We start from the raw sequence: 21,275 nt of genomic DNA on the forward strand, positions 1-21,275 counted from the left end.
ATATTATTATTGTAGGTAATATTAATTATACTGAGCAGAAATGTAGGAAAAAAAGCCAAGGAAAAAAATTCATGGAAAAAAAGCCAAGAAAAAAATCCAGGGAAAAAAATCCACGGGAAAAAAAATCCACAGAAAAATAAGCCACGGAAAAAAAATCAAATTGCAATAATTAAATATATAAAAATTAAAATTAAAGTATTAAATTAGGTATTATTTAAAAATGTTTACACATTATTGGTCATATTGTATATATTATATATATAATTATTAATACAAAGCTAGGTTATATGTTATTATTTATTGTTCATAGTAATAAATATATTTTAGATTCTAAATAGTAATGAATGTATTGATTTTATTAAACAAAAAATTTAAATTAAAAATATACATAAATTAGATTATTTCAAGATAGCATGTAGTTCATACTACAACATGTACATTTAAAAAAAGAATCACCCTGTACAAAGTATATACATTATACTTATACATATCTAGGGTGTAAGACAAAAATCAATTGATTTCAAGATAATATCCACAAAATATTATGTTATTTTTATTCAATGTATATTATAATATTAACAATTTTATTTTTATATATGAATACAGACAATACAATATGATCAACTGTATTAAAAATTTTAAATTAATTAATATATAACCTGTGTATTAATAATTATATGTATATATGTATGTATACAATTTGACGAATGTTTAAAATTTTTTGAATAATTCTTTAGATTTTATTTTTTTATATATTTAATTATAATTATTACTTTTTATATATTTTACCAATAATATATAATAACAATTTTGGGGTGTAAAATACTTGGGGTGTAAAATATTTTATTATGCGTCATATCATTAAAAATTGTAATTATAGGTACAACATATTTTAAGGAATGATTAATGATAAAATTATAACGTATCACATAATATTACGTACCACATTTATATGTTGACCTAGTTCCGCGGATCGCTCATTTAGTACTTACTTACTCTTAGATGGGTTAAATTTATAAAATATCATTCATGTATGATGGTTGTTTTTTTTTACTAAACTTAACATTGGAGACATTGGAGTACATCAGTTGACAACATCATGTCAACTGATTATTTTGACAGAAGAAAGCTCATCAAAACATTTAATTTAACTCAGGTGTTTATTTGTTTTAACTTTAAATAAATATATTTATGTACTTTACTCGATGAATAGTAAAAATATATATTTCAATAGTATAATTCATTGTTATAAGTTATAATTTAAAAAAAAATCAACTAAGGAGAAAATACTAAAAAATTAAAACCCTAATTTCTTGTCAGGTGGCACTGCTGGGAGCCTTCCTTTTCTGTATTTAATGTTATTTTTTCATTTTTTCATCACACTTACTTATTATACCATTGTATAGATTGTAAATGTACTATTTTTAATAATAAAAAAAAAAAAGTTATTAAAGTTTATAATAATTTTCTTTGAATAGACTAGATAATTGGTAAATTAAATTGATGTTTTAAACATGATTTACTATAAAACGACGGAGACACGAAGAAAATGTTTACCCAGAGCCAATAGCGTATAAAAGGCTCCTGTGTAAGGGGCAATAGTTAAACTATATGTTCAATTCAAACATTATATACATATTGCCTTATGTATACAGGGTGTCTGACGATGATCTGACATATGGTGGATAACTTGTGTTGTATTCAATATTTTTAAATTTTTTTTTTCTATATAATTCATAGAAACTTACACTAATTTTTAGTATATTTTTTTATTTCTTAATAAAATTAAATTTTTTTTTTAATACTGAAAATATAAAACTTAAAATTGATAAAAATTATTTTGGATAAATTTAAAATAGCTTATTTGTGAATCTTATTATAAGAACAATTTCGATGATAAAAAGATTCATCTAAGTCAAGTAATTTATTTTTAGAATTTTTTTAAAATTCAACATTTTTTTTGTTAAATTAATTTGAAACGTAATAACTTTTTTAAAATATGATCTTTTAGAATTTGCTGGTTATATTTCTTAAATTATTTACTTATCATATAATAACAATTTTTGTCACACTTTTAATTAACATAATTCTTTTTTCTGTCGGATCTTTTTAAGACAACCTGTAGTTTCACCCTGCCGTTTCCCGTACATACTTTTATGTTATAAGTATCTAAGGTTTTTGTTTTTCGATATTCTATGAACTATGAAAATTAGGATTAAAATGTATACACTTGCTATGATAACTTATGACCACCAATGATTAAAAATTATATTGACATACGTCAATGGTGCATTCTATTTTTTAGAAAAATGAATTTTACATAATATTGCGCAATTTTTTTTCCATTGTCTATGTTATGATTATGACCAGTCGGCTCCTTAAACAATTTCTAGTTATGTCTATATTAGTAATATTAGTACTATGCTTGGCCAGTGGTCAATTTGCCTGTAGTGAAAATAATTTCTTTATACGCCAATGCCCAGGGCAGCAAAATTTTTACTACATCACTGCTGACTATAGTACACCGATCCACCTTGTTCTGAACATTCCATTTGGAATTAATGATACATTTCATTCAAGTTACATCGAAAACTTTCTAATTGAACAGGTATAAATATAATTTTCAACAGAAATAATTTAAATAATATAATCATGAAAATAATCTTCTTAAACTAAGAATTAAATTACGTTCTATACAAAGTAACTGTATCTTGAATTTTTATAATAGTTATTTAAAATAAACTAGTAAAATAATGTTGTATACTTGTATATCATAATGAATAAAAACAAATAAACTAGCTCCCAAAGAATTCAAAAACAATCTTTGCAATTATTTGGTGGGTGAACAGTAACGTAAACTACAGGAAAATATTTAGGCAAACAAAATTGTCACTTCTTATAAAAAATAAAAATGTTGGTGCCTTAAATATCTATTTCTCCACGTTCTTCTATGCCATTATGGTAGCCATTACAGGCGTTTGTAATTTGTAAATACAACAATATATATTCATCCGATTTTGACGTAATGTTTTTACCAATAGATATAAATTTCTGATTTAAATATTAACCTAGACCATTATTTTATATTTACCGCTATTATTTGACTCCCATACACTAATATTTTAACATATTATATCATATTAATAACCTACTCCTAGCATCTGCGTTCGACCGGAAGATTTTCACCAATTGTACCTATAGTGGGGTACACACTGAAGGGTGATTATTTTGTATTTTTTACCATAAATATAAATGTATAAAAAATTATATAATTAATAAAATTAAATAATTGAAAAATGTTTTTGATATAGATGTGCATATACGCTATAAACATAATTTTTTATAATCCCTCACCATTAAAATATCTGTGTACGCACTGATCGCACTAATTAATACGTTAGCAGATTTCTTTTAATATTGTCAGATTAAAATTCTTACCTTGGCAGTTATTTGTGATTTTCATGACCAATCGGTTAAGGAAGTAGTATTATGCCGTGTCAATTAAGTTCGTATTTCTTAATCCACCAAATCGGAAAACATGTAATTGTAATATATTATAACCTACTAAATCAATTTAAAATTAGAGTTTTGAAAATATTTAAGTAAAGTATGTTGGTATTATAGGAATATAAAATTAACCTAACTAACTTATGGTAACTGACAACATTACAAACGGTTTTCGACTTTGATCACAATTTATGATAAAAAAATTGTATTAATCGATGTAGCAATTACCCTCAAATAAGCACTAACTAAAAAAATTACAATTTCAAGCATTATAAGTCTATAAATGTCTCATTTTAGAACTATTTAGGACTAATGTATTCAACATTTAACACACAAAAAAATTAATAATGAATAAATGAAAATAATACACACATTTGCGATGCATTATACTAATGAATTTATTTAGTTGTTCTATTAAACATTACATCAATTTTTAGATTCTGAACGAAGTGATGAATGTATTGATTTTACAATGATGTGTTTTTTTTTTTGTGTGTCTGTGTACAGCATAACTAGTCGAAATAATGCTTCGATTTCAAACTTTGGGGGTGGTTTCCGATGTAAAAGTGAAGATCCTTGGTGCATTATAAAGGTCAAAAGTAAACATTTTCCAACAGTTTTCAAAAAAATCGAGTAAAACAAAAAAAAAAATGACAGAAAAACGGGCATTTTTACGCAAAACCAGTTTTCGACCAAATCGATATTTTTATATGGTTGTAATTCAAAAACTAATCACTGTAAATACTTGAAATTTTCACCAAATGTTAATGTTGGTGATATCTATATACATAGGCGCACATAGGGTGTGAATTTAGGGGGTGCTGAAATAATTTATAGTACACAGACCCGTGGGGAGCGAAGCCCCCCCACTAAACCACCCTGATACTATAATAATTGCATTGCAATAATTATAAATTTTATTAAAAATAAAAATAAATATTTTGTAATATTATATTAAAAGTTATAATAACATGTAATCATTAATTATTAATGTTAGACAAAATTTAATTTTCTGTTTGATATTGCAAATGTTTGCATTATAATTTCCCCCTCTATTTTATTGGTAAGATCTCTCTCAATGCTAAGCGTAGATAGCTTGGTAAATCTTTCTATCTTTCTTGGCCCATATTGGTGCGTAACCAGTTTTTCAATGTACGCATAGCTGAGAAGGAGCGTTCACACGTTAACGAAGAAATTGGAATTGTTATTTCCAATAGCTTACAGACATTTGGAAACGAACTTTTATAACATTGATTTTTCATGCCTTCATATATAAAGCTGGCTGGTAGACTATTCATTAAAACCATCATTTCTGCTGATAAACTAACTGTTAATATTTTCAAAATATCCTGATATACATAAACAGATTTATATAATAATATTTCAAAAGATATGACTATGTAATAAATATTTTAAATAGTTTATGCGGTGCTAATTTTAAACCTGGGAGTGCTAAGCACCCCCAAGCACCCCCCTATGTGCGCCTATGTCTATATACAGTTTAATTTTCAAATATTTTCGACTTTTTTTGAGTTATTTATAGACAATCTTTATCACAAAAAAAATGTCCACCGGAAATTCAAATTAAATTTTTATTAGCATTTGAATTTCAAATATTGACAAAAATTTGTCAAAACCATGAATATTTGCAAATTATTTTGTAGTTCAAAATTCATAATATTGTTTGTATTTATATCTAAGGTTATACAATTTAACACCAAGTTTTCCGAAAGTTTTGCTTCAAATAGCTATAGAGAAAATTTGAAGCGTCATTATAGGAAAAATGTTTTGAGCGTTCAAGTTTTAAATTTTTATGAAATCGCGTAATGATAACGATTTATCCTCAAATCAGGTATTCGTATATATTATAACTTATAAGGTATTATGAATTATGATAACTACATGATAACTAAACTAATTGATTAACCATGCCTTATGCAAAATGCGTCTTAATTGAAAAATAAAATATTTGTTTCAAAATAGAATATATGACAATATTTAAATATAATATATCCTAGACTGACAAATCATCTCCGTTCCGAATCGTTTTTCGTATACAATGATACCTATTATTGCATTCAAATTTAATCCCATCCATTACAGTAACCTACTGTACAGCAGAGCGACATTCACGACTTATCCCGCTTTTTTATTATATTATTATGAAATAATTTGAATAGTTAAAACAAACAATGTGGGTTGGTGAGGCGGTTTCGTACGCTCAATCTGTGGAAACGCACTGAGCATACGTACTGACTGCAGTTGCTAGCTCCCAGATGGGTGATCTGCACTCGGGATTTTTATCAACAAATTCTTGTCACACATACACAAACACATGTTAGGATCCTACCAACTTTAAAACCTACAAACAAAAATATACAAAAATAATCCCCACCGTGTATCTCCCTACACCCAATGGCCTATGTTGCCTCAATTTCCCCTAATAAAAAAAATAAAATAAAATACAAAAATAATAATTTAAGGTATCATTCATATTATAATATAATATGTTGAATATCTTTGTTCAAAATATAATTATAAAATACTTTACTATCATAAATCATCTTAATTAACCGATTTAATTACTTGAATACATTATAAGTAGGTATATTGTAAAATGGATGTAAAAGTTATAAATAATAATACTTAATACATGTTTTGGAGTTATATCTCTAATGAGATAGTCAATGTTTTTATAGTGACTTAAACTATGTTGTATGGCTTCAAGCGTTTGAAGCGATTGATTGTGCCTAAGACTTGATGAAAAGTCGTTCAGCGATCACGTTTTTGCGTACAAATTCTAGTTTCTAGATTTTAGCTTCTATTCACATATTTGTTAGCAAACCTCTTTATTTCTTCATAGAACCATGAAGATTAACTTGATTTCTAACGAACCGGTATGCTGCGGCTATGGCACAACCACAAAATAGATACAAATCTAACATTATAGGAATAATCAGTAATCAAATTATTACAACTAATATTATAATGTAATGTCTCAATAGAGAACCTAATAGCAATTTTTGATCTATAATACTAAAATAATAGGCCTTTGAAATATTCATCACTATCAGAAATATTATACATTTATTTCATTTTCCTAACTGGAAGGTTTCTTTATATTGACCAACCAATGAGAAGGACCCTTAGTTTGAACGTTTTTAAGGATAATTCTGAAAATACAAAACCAAACGATTCCAATAATGGTACACACAGCCGTTTCTACGTAATAACCATTCACTATAACAACGCAATCCCCTCCATTTGTTTTACACATCTAAAAAAAAAATATGAAATAATGTAAATACAAATTGCATAAAAAATAAAAATAATTTTAAATATCTATACCCATGGAAGTACTATCAATGGATAGCCTCTTCACTCAAGTCTCCTGTCCGAACTAATGTAAATAATCTTAATTTAATTTAACGTATTGTTGTTATTTAACCTTTATTATTTTATCTGTTCTATATAATCATTAAATCACTTGTTCTTGGTTTAAATTATTATTTTACAGATTGTTCAAATTTCTAGTTTAAAAAAAAAAATAGCTACTAATAATTTCATCACCAAATCGTTTAAATCTAAAAACTATGAAAAACACCATTTGTAAGTTTCGAGAAATAAACACAAGTAAATAATACATATCTTTTATCTGCTTTGTCTATTTATAATTAATATTAAAATGTATATAGCCAAATTAAATTCAATTTTGAATAACTTCCTTACACAAATAATTTTTGCTTATCCTAAAACAACCACATGCTCACATATTATTCCTATACAGAAAATTTAGATATAATAATCAACTAGTCCATGACAAGATCAAACAAAACATTTTTGAGAATGATATCATAATATACAAACAAGTTATAATATTGATAATTATTGTCATTGCTTAATATATTATTCAACTAATTATAATTAAATTTCTTACGTTTTTTAGATTTGGCGTTGAGCAATTATTCTTGTGGTCTAAAGAACATTCTTTAAACGTTAGAAAATCTATCATTCCAATAGCGACTGAAGACGACCAAGCTCCTCCTAGATTTGAAAGTGTATTCAATAATGTCATATAGGTACCACCAAAACGCGAATCACTTATTCGAGAGAAAAAAGATAATGTAGCTACAGTCATAATGTTGGCTAGAATCTATAAAAATTAAATCACACCGTTATTGATATATGATTTACATAATATTACATTTAAATTTTTCATGATATTCTCGTAATACATTTTGATAACAAAATGTATCACTAAACTATCTGAATTAAAATTAAAATGAATACTACTATGAATTAAAATTGCGTAATCTCCAATTAATTAATAAATAATTATTACTCACATCATGTATTGATAATATAAATACTAAAATTGCATAGTAAAATATTGGAATATCAACAAGCCCGTTTATTGTTATTAATGTCGGTGTATAATAAATAAACACCAAAAATGAAATATTCCAAAGTAATCTGAAATTATATTTAAAACCATTTAAATTTCCAAGAATTTTATAATATAAATGTACATATTTTATAATTGATAAAAGCATTTTCTTCAAGCGCCACAAATACAGTGACAGTTATATACTGGTGTTTAATTATACGTTTTAATAAAATAAATACCAGAAATATATTATATATATTTAACAAGTATTATAGTTACCCCATCTTTTTGTTTAATAATGCAGCTATTCAAAACCAGATTTTTGAATTTTTATATACGTATTATATCAAGTATTTAAAAACCATACTATAAGATACTTGTGATTTTTGTACAACTTAAGAAGTGTTCGGAAGGAATGATAAAACAATCTTCTATTTTTATAAATAAAAACCCCCATACATAAAGAGTTTTTTTTATAATATTTGATTTACTTATCTAAATCAAGGTCAAAGTAGTTTCTGCGTCATTAAAATATATATAACAACAATAATATTCTTTAAAAAATTGTTTAAAAATATATAAACATAATTTAAATTTTATGTTTATTATTCTCAGACAATTTTTACAAATTATAAAGTGTTAATATATTAATATTAATTACATTAATTGTTTCATCATAGTAGACTTAAGTTCATCATAGCTCTTATATTTTCCAAACTTATTATCATGAAATTAACCTATTATTCTTAGTAGGTACAATAGGTACATATAACATAATATTTATTTCGCAGAAACAAGGTACTCGTTTGAGTTTTTATTTAAATTAATCATTTTACGTATACATCGTACACATAAAAATAAGGAAGATCTTACAAGAAGAAATAAGTATAGTAATTCATAATAAGTAATTTTTTATGATTTGAGATTGAAAATACAGTTTGGAAACAATAATATTTTGAATTCATGACTTAAAAATACCAGAAACACAATGTGCTATTAAATTGTCAGAGTATTATAGTTTTAAAAGAATTTACAAAAAAACCCGAGAATTTTATAATGATAAAATTTAAAATTGATATTAAAACAAACATCAATGTTGAAAAAGTTAAAGGAAATATTGTGCATCAAAACAAGATGAGAGACAAAACGATTTTATTTAAAAAAAAAAAAACATATCAACATTATGATTTAAAACTATATACGTAGGTCATAATCTAACATTGTTTATCGAACTGAAAATTGTGTAAGTCATATTTATAATAGTCGAAGTATTGTTAAAAACCATTAAAACAATATGTTTATGAAGACGATTACTTAATATATTACAAAGAATATTAAATGTTTAATTCATAAGACGCATATTCCCATTTAATAGTTATCAAACAATAAGTAGGCCTCTACATAAAATCAATTATAAACCATGGCAAATTAAAAAATCAATATTTTTACCGAATTGTCAAGATTTTTTAAAAAACAAGTTCTTGCATATTCATGACTTTCCCAAATTGCGCGTGAAAATCATTATCTAAGTGAAATTTCGTACAAGGTTTTTTCGTGAAATAGCGTTGTGTGCATGCTGGTTTTATTGTGGCAGAACTGATCTACGTGAAATATGAGCGACATATTATTTTTATATTTAATAAAGATTAAAATGTGTAAATACTGAAAAAATCCAAATAAAAAAAACTACAAATAGATAAATACAAAACACATAATATTGCGTTTTAACTTATAACTTTATTATAATATATTTTTTACAAATTTTGGTTTAGTTTGAATTTAGAAAATTACTAATTGAAATAAATACAACTAACTTAAATAATTTTGTTTCCATTTTTAATTTGTCACATATAATCGATCAGAATGCTAAATTTTACTTATAATATATATTACATATACTTTTAGTTCCCTTGAAAAAATCTATATTGTCAAATTTGCTAGCTTTATATTTCATACTATACAATGACGTATTTAGTGGAGCCAAGGGGGCACAAGCCCTGGGCAGTAAATTTTGGAGAGGATTTTGATATAATACGGTACCTAGGTTATTTGGGTGATAACAAAAAATAATGATATTCAGATAGGTACTAATAAACCATCATGTTTTTTTTTTTTACAAATAAACCTATTGCTAAAGAAATTTAAGTTAGAAGAAGAAGTTGTTTTTTTTACCTGGGGCGAAAAATTCATAAATACGTTACTATAAGAATTATGTACAGTCAGTTGTGTAAGTCAGAAAAAGTCGATAGTTTATTCATTGTTTTACGCATCCTCTCAGTTGTTGACCAAAAATGCTCGTTTTTTTGCACAAAATTTTGCACATTTAGATATCTTTATACATAAAATTATATTTGATACGTAATTTGGCTGTTGGCTGGTTTTCATAATTTATTGGCACATTTTAAATGTATAAGCCAGAAAGAAAGAACATTACGAAGATTTTCAATATTAATTATATTTGAAAATACTCGTAAAAATACAATACATAATATACATAACCAATATTTTCGGTTTCACCTAATCTAAACCTCTAAACACGTGACAAAACTTGTATGTTTTATTTATTCATTACTTTCAATTAATAAGGCCTCAGTGGGTGACAACAATGTGGGTCAAAATTAACACCTAATCAAGTATGTACCATATTGCCTTGGTAAATATGGCATGTAAGAATCAACGAAATATGGTGATGCAGCAATTTCATCGGTACAAAATACTAATTAACTTTCAATGTAGACTGAGTAGGACACAGTAGGATAGATTTCAATGTAACCGTATAGTTTTGGTAATACATTGATTGTATTATATATGTATATTTATAGAAATATTAACAGTGCCTAGAATTATAAATAGAAGTTATGAAGTTATGATATATTTTGATACGTAATTCGGTAATTGTTTGCCACATTCCGTTTGTAATATTTGTTAATTATAATTAAACAAAGTTATTAATCTTACGACTTTACTCGATGTAGGGAGATTTTTATTGTTTAATTCAACATTTAACCATACGAAGTGAAGTGCCTTATCAACAATGTAAATTTGAAGTTAAATTAAATTAATGCAGTTGATGGAGATAATTGTTTAGTTATTTTTCTGTTACCTTCGGAGTACATTGCTAACCACAGTTTGACCCAATTTTCAAATGGAACTATGGAGTATTGCAAAATCGTAGTCGAAATGTGTACCCACTCAATATTGATTGTTAATTGTGGTTTAGATGATTCATAGTTATAATTTTATTAATGAATGAACACAGATTTATTTTTATTTATTGCATTTTTGAACAGTTATATCCTCCAATATTATAGATATTTAAGTATATCTACCTGATGGGTGTTGCTGATAGGTATACGTTCAAAGGTTTTGGACCAGAAGTGTATTTCGCTACAACAAGTGGCAAAATCATTTTTACAACAAACATTGTTGTGTGTATAACCATAATGTTGTCTTTTGGTACTCCTGCATCAATGAGTTTTAAAATCGACACACTGTCAGTTGCAGCAAATCCAATCTTTAATAATTACACAATACACATTATTATTGATTGATAAAAGAATAAAAATCAAACAAAAATTTGAGTGTATATTGATTTCAGAAAATGGATTAGCCTATCATTTCATCAAAACCTGTAAAAGGTCAAATATGTATGTAATGATATCAGTATGGAAGATTTGAAATACGTATATATATTATATAGAGAGAGTTATTAAATCAATTATAAAATTAATGTGAAAAAAATATTTAAAAAAAACATAGTTTACGCTTTGGAGGTAATAATACAATATTTACCTTAGCTGTCAGCAACGCTATTGCCAATAACTGAATACTAGGTAATTTTAAAATGTCCCATAGTAGTGAATAGTTTTGAACAATGTTGAGCTTTACGTGGTCTTCCTCTAATCTGTTATCTTTTTCTTTTTTGAAAATTGCAATCAATGTAGTTATCAATGTAAATAGAATACCCCAAACATAGAATAAACCTATATATTTTAAGAATTAGTTTTATTTTTAATTTTGACAGTCTGCAGTGTTTTTTTTTTACCATCCACTAAAGATCTACCAAAATGGGTTTTACATTCTTACATTTCATAGTGAACACTCCTCCTACGCCCGGCTGAATCCGTAAGTACTTATTGCTGAAGTCTTCCGAAGTCAATAAAACCGAAAACACAGAACTTATCATTATGCCCATCACTTGACCGGTCGAATTACAAGTAGAAGCATAGCCTACGTTATTCCTGTTAAAAAAAAAAAAAAAACGAATAGCAAAATATTGTACTAATTTGAAATAATAAACAAATTAACAACACACTAACTTCTTGAGCATTGTCAGAGCCCAACCGTCGACGACTATATCTTGAGTGGCGGCCAAGATTTTCGCGAAGAAAAAGACTGATACCAATTTCAGTATCTCTGGCTTTCGCGTTTCTGGCAACCATTCGTCGATATTGCCCGCCATGTAAATAAAGCATGCTCCTGTTTGACATAAACGATTTTATAAAATATATGGACAACACACTCCACTAGTATGTATCGTTAACGCTCATCATATCAAATAATATAAATGTTTTTGAAAACAAAATTTACATGATTCCCACTATTCTCACTCATAATGAAATGCAGTTTTTTATGTTTTTCACTTTTTGAATGTCATTATACAATTCTGACTTCATTTTCCAAAATTAAGCATTTTCCTAAGTAAAAATCGAATTCACGAAGAGTTTTTTATGAGTTATATCTAATTATTGAAAGTTCAAATGAGTGGATTAATGAACAAATATTTTGCGAGGTAACCGCGGCATACCACTCCACTCTGCTATGCTTTAAATACTTAAAACTCACAAATTGCTAGCTTTAAATTCGATTTATATGCATTGAAATACTTGTAGATATATCTGCTTTCAAAGATTAAATGAAAACTGTATGTTATCATTCTATAAAAGTAAAAAAATAAAATAAAATATTACAAGGCCAAAAAAACATTAAAAAAATTTTTTTTAGCGCGTTTTCGTAACAACTTGAAATCATGTACGAAAAATATTTTTAATAACATTAATAGTTTTTAAAATTATGAGTGGTTCGTAATAACAGAATCATCTTGTGCTATATTATAATATACGGAAATGCTTTAATGGACATATTTAAAAAAAATATACCACACTAGTATACACTACAGCATTGAGTTTTATGTTTTTCAAATGCTTGGATTCGTGATCGTGAAATACACATACCACCGATAATCAGAAAAATGCAGCTAATATACACAAATCATGACTTAATCTAAAGATATATCAAATAGGTTAAGTACTCTCTCGTTTGAATATATGCGTGTATGGCGGATACATTTATATAAATATACACTTACCCATTAAATATTGAACCGGAATAAGCCAAGATTTTCTTCTTCCTATCTTTTGTACGTACAGCGCGTCTACCAAAGGAGCCCATATCAGTTTTAAACTGAACGGCCATGCAACTAGACTGAATAAAGCCTGAAACAAAACACGACCACGTGTAAGTATGCTACAATTTTATATGAGTACATCACAAAACTTCGATAAATCGTATACAAAAGTATATTATTATACATTTAAATTATACAATATTAATCGCATATTAGACATCACTCAATTCTTAATGCCAAATCAGATATTTACTTGATCTTTGTAAGATACATTTTTGTTGCTTTGCAAAACTATTGGCATTGCCGATGCTATGCCTAATGGTATTCCTTGCATCGTATACAGCAACAACAATAAAAAAAAATTTAACCAATCTCCTTTCAAATCTGGCTTATCGGCTCCATTCGAATCATCATCTGTAATTGTCACGGGTTTTTGTAGTTCATCTCCGAGCTTTGGTACAGTCATGATGATAATTCGTTGCTAATTTATGAACGTGGTCCAAGACAAACGCGATCGGACAAAAATGGAACCGTACCGATCGCTGCACTTTTCGTACTAAAGAGAAAGCAAGACAAAACGTATTTAATTAAAATCTTAGATGGCCTAAAACATAATTAAAATAATTGTCAATGCCATCGGGTATCGGGTAAGTATAGCTAGCCATAGAGTATTAGATTAAAAAAATATTACTATTATATATTTTTTTTTATTATTGAACTTAAAAACATCAACAGCAAACGTTATTAGTTTTTTTGTTTACTACATAACGAGTGACTTCTTATTATACTATCGTTGACAATTTATTAACAAACATATCAAAATGATAAAAATGCAAAATGCCGGGGTATGAAATACATTTAAAAAAAAATATATATTATAAAATAACTGAAAATATGCCTATAAATAGTTCAACTTAAATCGAAATTTTTTGAAAATTGCGAATATACTTATATAAACATTTGGAGAAAATCTGTTTAAAAGTTAAACCAAAAATCAAAATCGATTTTGTCGAAAACTGATTGTGCGTAAAATTTCCCGTTTTTCCCTTAATTTTTAGTTTGTTTATCCCGATTATATAGAAAAATATAAAAAAAAAGCGGGTAAGTCGTGGATGTCGCTCTGCTGTACAGTAGGTTACTGTAATGGATGGGATTAAATTTGAATGCAATGATAGGTATCATTGTATACGAAAAACGATTCTGAACGGAGATGATTTGTCAGTCTAGGATATATTATATTTAAATATTGTCATATATTCTATTTTGAAACAAATATTTTATTTTTCAATTAAGACGCATTTTGCATAAGGCATGGTTAATCAATTAGTTTAGTTATCATGTAGTTATCATAATTCATAATACCTTATAAGTTATAATATATACGAATACCTGATTTGAGGATAAATCGTTATCATTACGCGATTTCATAAAAATTTAAAACTTGAACGCTCAAAACATTTTTCCTGTAATGACGCTTCAAATTTTCTCTATAGCTATTTGAAGCAAAACTTTCGGAAAACTTGGTGTTAAATTGTATAACCTTACATTTTTTTTGTAATAAAGATTGAAAAACTTGTATGGAATCTTGTATTAAATTTTCAAATCTTAGATTTAAAAAGAAAATTTTTTATGAATTTCTAGCTTATAATAATTTGCGAATTTTCGTGATTTTTACGTATGTTGTCAAAATTAAAATTTAAATGCTTGTAAAAAAAAAATGTGACTATACATTTCTTGTATTTTTCAACTGCTATTGTAAAAATATTTTAGGAGCCTTGCATTAAATTCTCAAATCTTAGAATTAAAAAGAAAAACTTTTATGAATTTTGATCTAAGATAATTTGACCATTGCCGTAATTTTTATGTATTTAGTCAAAATTTGAACAGTAAATGCTTATAAAAAAAATGTGTGACTATATATTTCTTTTATTTTTCAAATGCTACTGTAAAACTATTTTAGGAGCCTTGTATTAAATTTTCAAATCTTAGGTATAAAAGAAAAATTTTTTATGAATTTCTAGGAGAAAATAATTTACGAATTTTTGTGATTTTTACGTATGTTGTCAAAATTAAAATTTGAATACATGTAAAAAAAAAATTGTGGCTATACAATTATTTTATTTTTCAACTGCTGTTGTAAAAATATATTATGAGCCTTGTATTAAATTCTCAAATCTTAGAATTAAAAAGAAAAACTTTTATGAATTTCTATCCAAGATAATTTGAACATTGCCGTAATTTTTACGTATTAAGTCAATATTTGAACTTCAAATGCTAATAAAATAAAATCGTGCATATGTATTTTTATAAATTTTTAACCACTATAAGAATAGCTAATGTGGAACTTTGTATTCAATTTTCATGTATTTTGATGGGGCCAAAAAATTTTATCAACCCTTCAAAAAAATTTTTCAGAAAAATTGAAAATTTCAGTTGTCTATAAATATCTCAAAAAAGTCAAAATATTTTTAAAATTAAATCATGTAAAGAAAATGCCAATCTTAATAACTGATAAAATGTTCACGTATCTACGACTTATACTTTTTGAATAATAACAAATATTTAAATTCGTTTGAGGATAAATCGTTATCGTTACGCTATTTCGTAAAAATTTAAAATTCAAACGTACTTAAAATTTTTTCTATAATGATGCTTCGAGTTTTCTCTATAGCTACTTGAAGGAAAACTTATGAAAAACTTAGTGTTGTATTTTTAATCCTTAGTTATAAACGCAAAAGATTTTATGATTTTTCAACTTCAAAATTACTTGCAAATTTTCGCGTTTTCGACAGATTTCGTAAAATTTTGAACTATAAACGCTTATTAAAAAAAATTGTGACTTACGATTTTTAATTTACAATAAGAACAACTCATAAGAAACCGTGTATTAAATTTTCAAGTCTTTTTGGTCGTCCAACATTTTTTTACCGACACTTCAAAAAAAAATTCTCAAAAAAAATCGAAAATTTCAGTGGTCTATAAATAACTCAAAAAAAGTCAAAATTTTTTGAAAATTATGTATATAAGTATATATATATATATAGATAGATAACACTAACATAAACATTTGGTGAAAATTTCAAGTATTTAAAGTGATTAGTTTTTGAATTACAACTATATAAAAAAATCGATTTGGTCGAAAACTGATTTTGCGTGAAAATTCCCGTTTTTCTGTCATTTTTTTTTTGTTTTCTCGATTTTTTTGAAAACTGTTGGAAGATGTTTACTTTTGACCTCTATAATGCACCAAGGATATTCACTTTTACATCGGAAACCACCCCCAAAGTTTGAAATCGAAGCATTATTTCGACTAGTAATGCTGTACACAGACACAAAAAAAAAAAAAAAAACACACACACATCATTGTAAAATCAAAACATTCATCACTTTGTTCAGAATCTAAAACACACATCATGGCAAAATCAATACATTCCTTGCTCCGCACAGAATCTAAAATGTTTTAGAAATTCATAAATAGGTATATTGTGTCGTTGTGACCAGTGATCAGTTTTCCGATTTTAGGTAGATAAATATATCACAATTTTCATAAATTTATTTTATAATGTCATTTTGGTGTTATACGCCAAACACCGAAAGTTAATTAATACAATTTGCTGTTTTTTTACTAAATTTTTATTTTTATTTTCTTCCAGGCTTTACTTTTAAAGTAAATATTAATCATCATAATAATTCTGACATTAACTTCTATGAGAAAAGTATACTATCATCTAGATAAGAAGGATATCATATTATTGTATACTATATACTCGTATATGTAATTTTAATTTGTAATAACTTATATGTTTTAAGCTAATAAAAAAAATTATTTTAGACATAAGGGACCATACAATTACAAATACACTGATAATAATAAGTCATAACAATCGTAAACTCGATATTTTTTATTGAACATTTAAGAAATTATTTTTTGAGATTTAAGAATAGCTTTTTGTTACAGCATACAGATTATCATAATATAATAGTAATAGGAAAACGATAAATCATTGTATTTCATTTGCTAATTGCAGAAACAAATTGTTATTGTTTCCGGACTTCGGATTAATAAAAAAAAAAATAATAATGTTATTGTAACTTATACCATTGATATATAAAATATACTGTGTATGTAGTATTTTATAATCAATGCTTATGCATTTAAACAAAAACAAATTTTTGTCCGGGCAACGCTGATTGGAGACAAATATTGTTATAATAAATACATAGCAACAACATAGCAAACATTATTTCATTCAATATAATTCTTCTAATTGTTCATTTGAATATTATATACATTTGCTGACAATTTGCGTTCAAAAAATGTTAAGAAAGTTTATAGTTGCAGGAATTACGTTTGGCGCTGTAAGCGTTGTTGGGTTATTGTATCGTTATATTACCAAGCAGAAGCAGTTATTAAATAATAATGACGTGAAAATTGTAAAAGTAATCAAAATATTTATTTATTTATGTCATATTTATTTTAATTTGTACAGTCTGTATAAATGGACACTTAAAGGGTTTGGTTGGCTAGATTATAGGTTATAGGACTTATTTTGTAGAACTAAATCTTGATAGTATCTTTTCTATTAATTTAATAGGACGATGGTGAAAAGGACAAATCGTCAAGAAGAAGAATCGAAATAATTGATAAAAACTCAAATAATGTCATGAAAAAACAAACATTACATTTTGTAGAAGGTTAGTTTTCATATAAATAAAATATATTGAGTTTAATTATATTTCAATCAAAAATATTTTCATATTAGATAAAAAGTTACCAAGCAATAATTTGGACTCAATAAAAAGTAATATTATAATACATATTATTATATCGACCTACCTACAATAGTAATTAACAATATTTTTAACGTAACGTTCGTTTAGGAAGCGAATCGAACAATAAGCTTGCAATTCCATTCCACCAGAATTTACCAAACTCGCGTATGCTAATGCATCAACCGATGAGACGAACCAACATGGAAAAATGTATGGTATCAGAATCGGTTATAGTGGAAGAGATTATTACAAGACCACACTCTCCACCGTCGACATCAGAGGCGGGCTGGGAGGTAAACGGCCCAGAATTCTTCTGTCGGGGCCAGCCCTACCTGTTTATACCACCCACTATGAATAAGGTATTTATAATACCTACCTACTTTTTCGGGTATTTTATCAAATATATTAGGCGGTACTGGATTGCGCACTACAAAACTAATTTTCGATTCGAAAACTTCACTAATTTCTAAATCCATGTTTAGTACCTAATTATAGGCTAGAGTCATAACTAGAGACGAATTTTATGCATTTTCATGGTGATCCTATGCAAGTATATGCACTTATAAGATGGTTTGAAATGTCGGCGATTCAGACTTTATTGAATCCGTAGACCAATTTTAATTTTGCATATAAATGCATATTTGGTGGGTTGGTGCATATTTTTTCGTAAGTGCATATAATGTGCACAATTTTACGGTCTTAATAAATAATGTCGGACCGACATTCATGGTAACATTTGATTTTAGATTATAATAGAAAGTTTATACTTTATAGTACTTTTTGAATAGTATCTAAGAATTAAAATTCGTGACTATCTTAATAGCCGGCCATTACATGATTTAATGTTGGTAGTTGTATTATTCTTATTTTCATTTAATTAATTTAATGTATATAATAGCATGGCGTATGTTACCGACTTATCGTAGGCCATGTTTGAGGTGGGAAACGGGTAGAACGTATTATATAAGGGTGATTAAATCTGTTATATAAATGTATAATATGATTCGTTATTATTCGGTTATCTTAAGATAGCTTTATAGGTAGGTAAATATATTGTTCAAAGGTAAAAATATAATGTTTGATGCAGTAGGTATATGAGATTAGTTAAGTTGTAGAACTAAATATTGACAGTATATTTTCTATAATAGGACAATGGTGTAAAGGACGAATTGCCTAACCCAGAGTCAGGAACAAGTATCAAAATAGTAAAAGAAGAACCCAATGATATCATTAAACCAACAAGATATAAATGTATAGAAAGTTAGTGTTTCATATATTTAAAATATGATGTATAATTTTTTATATGATCACTTTAATATGAACAATAATAATATATACGATTTTCTTTCAAAACCTTAATATAGAGGTTATCTTAATCTATAAATAAAAAATAAAAAATCTATTAAAGATAAAAAAGATACGCATGTGTACAACAAATATTGTTTGGATGAATTATAGTATTGATATTTAAAATTGTTCAACAATAATCAGTTAATATTGCCTTTAATTTTAATTTTGCAGATTTATCAGACAAGCAACTAAAAAAGAGGTGGCGAAAATCCAACTATTATTTTGGATGAAGATTTAAAATAAATATTATTCTTGAAAAACTTAAATACCTACCGATTCTTTTTTGGAATGAAATTGGACGTATGTGTCAAATTCACAAAAACCGTACATTATTGTGAAATGTTTTATTGATAGATGATGTGATCACGATTAGTGGAAACACTCAATAACTATGTGTGTTTCTCTTAATCGTGAATCAGTGTTAATCACAATGTTTTTCCAATTGCACAGGATCTTCATAAAATTTTAAATAAATATTATAAAGTATTAAATGGCATAAATAGCATGTAAAATTAAATTTAATTAGGTAAAATATATTATACTACGGTGTAGGACATTAATTAATGTAACTACTTTTATTTTTTTGCTAATTACAAACTTAATCTATGAGTTTTTATATCTCTATAATTTGAAGAAAATTTTTGAATTCTATGTTTATAAGCTTACACATTCCAATTTTTTTTCCAAATAGAACGATCAATATAAAAATCAAAAATTCGGAATAAATAAGTTTATAAATACATAGAATACAATTATTTTCTACAAATTATAGAGATATAAAAACTCATGGATTAAGTTTGTGATTAACAATAAAATAAAAGTAGTTACATTAATTAATGTAATTAATATACTGTGTTCTAGTCAGTATTACTCTTGTTTTTACTGTAAATCGTACGTACTTATATTGTTACTAATATTTTTTGATGTGAACACAACGAGATAAATGGAATCAATAATTGTAATGTTACTTATTGTATGGCAAGTTAATCCATAGCACACGTCATTCCTGAGTGAAATGAAAGTCCAATATATTTCAATTGTTCTATATTTTTTTTTTTTTTTTTTTTTTAGGCTTCTTACGAGCCATTTAGACTCTTGGCCGCCAAAACTAATTCCTTGTTATTTTTATATTTAAAATAATAAAATAGGTAACAAAACAGACTTCTTTAACACTGATACGCGTCGACGACTATAAAATGCGTGACCACAAATTTTTAAACAAAGAAAAAACGTATACCGATTTTAGTATGTCCGGCTCTCTTGGGTAGGTCAGCTTTCCTTCTGGCAACCATTCGTCAATGTTTTTGACTACATAAATGAAAAATCCTCTTATTCGACACAAATGGTTTTAATAATAAAGACATTAAGCTACACTTTATAGTAATAAAACATTACCACTTTGATAAGGACCAAAATTGTGAGCCGTACGAGTAGCATACCTCTCAACACGTGCAGTTCGAAAAGTTGAGCGTGCGGAATGAAATAAAATAATTTATAGCAACCGATAGTTATATACAATTTTCAAATAATATAAATTTTAGTCAACTATAATTTGTTATTGTATGAGCGATTATCTGATTTTATGTGACATTGTACGTTGTTTGCCGAGTATAGACTCGCAGATTAAACGCGCCGGATATGTAGTGCTACGTATTTTAAATAATTAAATTGTGTATAACAAAGGGGAAATTATGATATAAATTATAAAACGATGAAAATGGACTGTAAATTAATGATATACATATTGCCAACTCTTACGTCCAAAACATGATAATAGTGAATAGTGCTCAATGCTAAGGTTAGTACACAACAAATTACAATACATGATATCGACAATATGAATATGCTAAA

The 21,275-nt window shown here is 26.5% G+C and overlaps 2 protein-coding genes across 2 annotated transcripts in view; one reads left to right on the forward strand and one right to left on the reverse strand.

Annotated features, from left to right (window-relative positions):
• Nucleotides 1-19,963, forward strand: part of LOC149056460 (uncharacterized) — a 29,929-nt gene extending 9,966 nt beyond the window's left edge. Inside the window, exons 2-6 of the mRNA XM_089227623.1 lie at nt 17,897-17,996; nt 18,065-18,103; nt 18,183-18,433; nt 19,223-19,334; nt 19,596-19,963. Of these exons, the coding sequence (XP_089083749.1) occupies nt 17,897-17,996; nt 18,065-18,103; nt 18,183-18,433; nt 19,223-19,334; nt 19,596-19,654 (561 nt within the window). The 3' untranslated portion in view covers nt 19,655-19,963. The remainder of the gene's footprint in view (nt 1-17,896; nt 17,997-18,064; nt 18,104-18,182; nt 18,434-19,222; nt 19,335-19,595) is intronic.
• Nucleotides 5,982-21,036, reverse strand: LOC107163040 (acetyl-coenzyme A transporter 1-like). The gene is made up of 10 exons (XM_015510256.2): nt 20,662-21,036; nt 13,555-13,857; nt 13,263-13,389; nt 12,214-12,373; nt 11,981-12,135; nt 11,687-11,877; nt 11,224-11,408; nt 7,854-7,980; nt 7,445-7,660; nt 5,982-6,784 (listed from the first exon to the last, which is right to left on the reverse strand). Exons 2-10 carry the CDS (start codon nt 13,765-13,767, stop codon nt 6,608-6,610), a joined length of 1,551 nt encoding a protein of 516 aa, XP_015365742.2. The 5' UTR covers nt 13,768-13,857; nt 20,662-21,036; the 3' UTR covers nt 5,982-6,607.
• Between the last annotated feature and the right edge of the window lie 239 nt (nt 21,037-21,275).

The sequence above is a fragment of the Diuraphis noxia genome, unplaced genomic scaffold (genome assembly GCF_037042655.1).
Source record: "Diuraphis noxia isolate RWA-SAM2 unplaced genomic scaffold, SU_Dnox_SAM2 contig0004, whole genome shotgun sequence".
In the NCBI taxonomy this organism is placed as follows: Eukaryota; Metazoa; Arthropoda; class Insecta; order Hemiptera; family Aphididae; genus Diuraphis; species Diuraphis noxia.